Source organism: Parasteatoda tepidariorum, chromosome 8 (assembly GCF_043381705.1).
Source record: "Parasteatoda tepidariorum isolate YZ-2023 chromosome 8, CAS_Ptep_4.0, whole genome shotgun sequence".
NCBI classification, from domain to species: Eukaryota; Metazoa; Arthropoda; class Arachnida; order Araneae; family Theridiidae; genus Parasteatoda; species Parasteatoda tepidariorum.
The window spans coordinates 27,245,762-27,248,176 of NC_092211.1; the positions used below are offsets into that span (position 1 = coordinate 27,245,762).

General features: G+C 27.9%; 1 protein-coding gene across 1 annotated transcript in view; it reads left to right on the forward strand.

Moving 5' to 3' along the window:
- The first annotated feature begins 646 nt into the window (after positions 1 to 646).
- Positions 647 to 2,415, forward strand: part of LOC107450454 (uncharacterized) — a 13,609-nt gene continuing 11,840 nt past the window's right edge. The window contains exons 1-2 of the mRNA XM_043056440.2: positions 647 to 1,058; positions 1,152 to 1,278. Coding sequence (XP_042912374.2) covers positions 1,165 to 1,278 — 114 coding nt within the window. The 5' untranslated portion in view covers positions 647 to 1,058; positions 1,152 to 1,164. The remainder of the gene's footprint in view (positions 1,059 to 1,151; positions 1,279 to 2,415) is intronic.

Here is a 2,415-nt window from a genome sequence, read left to right on the forward strand (position 1 = left end):
CATTACATTAAGTGTATATGTGACACTTGCTATAGCTGGGCTGTGTGCTGGCGAGCATATGTCCTTACATATTACTTTAGACTTAGTGTTTTCATTGAATATCGTGAAAGAGGCCTTATTACCAAAAAATTGTCGAGTTAATTATGAGATTCTTTTATTTACTGATCTAATAATTTATTTTTATTTGTGAACATTTAGTAATATTTCAAGCAAGCGATGTGAAGCAAAAAATTAAACGCAATTCTAAGAGTAGAATTAAAAATAATAATAACGACAGCAAATGTACTAAAACACTCAACACTTATTTAGAAGATCCGTTGTCGTTATTATTTTTTTTTTCGGAATTAAACTGGTAAATTCAGATAACGGATGTGCGGCTTTTGGGCTTTTATTAAAGATATTTAGTTCTTTTACATAGCGATGCAAAGCAAAAAAAACAGCAACTGTTGATTCTGAATCTTCTGATAAAGCATTGAGTGTTTTAGTTTATTTGCTGTTGTTAGTTTTAATTTGTTATCAGAATCAAACAGCTGAATTCATATGGATGTGCGACTTTTATTAGAAAAATTTGCTTTTTTGCATAGCGATGCAAAGTAAAAAAAAAAAAAAAAAGAAGCGTAACTACTAGAGCAGAATTGGTTTTAAATCTTCTGATTAAGCATTGAGTGTTTCAGTTTATTTGCTGTCGTTACTTTTGTTTTGTTATCAGAATTAAACAGCTAAATTCAGATAACAGATGTACTACTTTTATTAAAGAGATTTGGCTCTTTTTCATAGCTTCCTGCTTCCTGCACGTTCGCGTACGTAAGCACAGTGTGTAAGTTCTATAGCGATCCCAGAGTGCTTTGAAGTAACTTATACGCACCCATCAGAAATACGTAATCGTACGGATACTACGTGCAAAAATTTAGTTTTCCTATTCTTCAGCACAATAGCCTTAAAAGTTTGAATATAACCCAGATGACAACCTGGCCTGGCAGTGGACAAATCTCCAGAGTGACTCGCATATGCTCTATTTAAAAAGAAAAACCACGGAAATCTCCAACCTTCTGACAAAGGTATTCTAATCGATAATCCAGTCTGTGTTATTACTTCTATGCATCTGCCAGTATCCCACTAAAAATTGTTTTAATTCGATTTATAAATTTCAGGAATTGTTAAATCATGGTTTATGACTTATGCATCGTGGGCGCTGGTATGTTTGGCAGTGCAGCGGCTAGGCATGCCTCGGTAAATCCAGCTTTGAAAGTCTGCTTGTTAGGACCAGGAGAGCCGAAAGTAAGATAATTATTTGTGATATGATACTTAATATTCAATAAGAAAAGTTAAAATCTTACATGCTTTGAATCATCTTAAATTATTACAATCCCATAATTTAATATCAAATAATGGCACATTTTCAGAGCGAAATTACTTTTAGAAGTAATTTTAGAAGTAAGTTTTTTTTAAATTTACTTTTAGAAATTTCACAAAAATTATACGCATTTAAAATGGAAATACATGCAATAAAAATTAGTTAAATTTAATTATTGAAGAAAAGTTGTTTTAAGAATTAGTAAAAACTTAATTAAAAAATTCATTATAACATGTTTAAGACAGATTCCTTTGAAGCCTTAAAGGAAATTATTATTGAAAAATGTATTCATTTCAGTATTTTACTGTTATATTTTAGATTATTATCAATACAAGTTATAATTTAAATATATACGTTTCTCTGATTATTCAAATTTCTGAAAACTCTATGCATTTATCATTTTTTGAAGTAGCAAAAAGAATTGTAATTATTTCACAGTTTGTCACAATGTAGTTAATTGTAGTTTAAAATATAAATAGCTGAATTAAAAATTATTTCAGTTTTATTAAAATTGATAAAGGTTTTGTAATTAGATTAAATTGATGTGCAATTATTTGAAAACTTGTTCTATTAATGAATAATCAACAAGAATTTGTTTAAAATAAATGATAAATTAGTGTTAAAATCTTATTTTGCAGTGTTAATTTATCCACCTTTATCGGACTAAATTTTCTTTAGTTTATATTTTTAAAGTCTTATGGCTTTATACTTAACTACTTCAAAAATTTATGTAACTAAAATTTGTTAAATTTACTCTTTTACCTAATTATCATTTGTAGTTATAATAATCAGGCAAAAAATATTATTATTTTCAACAAAATATTTATCAATTGAAAAGAACAGCTTTTTTAAGTTTTTGCTATTTATTGCTCGATCACAAAACACAAGAACCGTTGGTATTTTCCTTTTATTTTTACTTTTGTTCAAAATTAACGAAAACAAAGTATAATGGATTCAGTTCTTATATCATCTATACTTTTTGATCAAAGTGTTGATCAAATATATATATATATATATATATGCACATACACTGAAGAGCCATTACATTATGACCACCTATT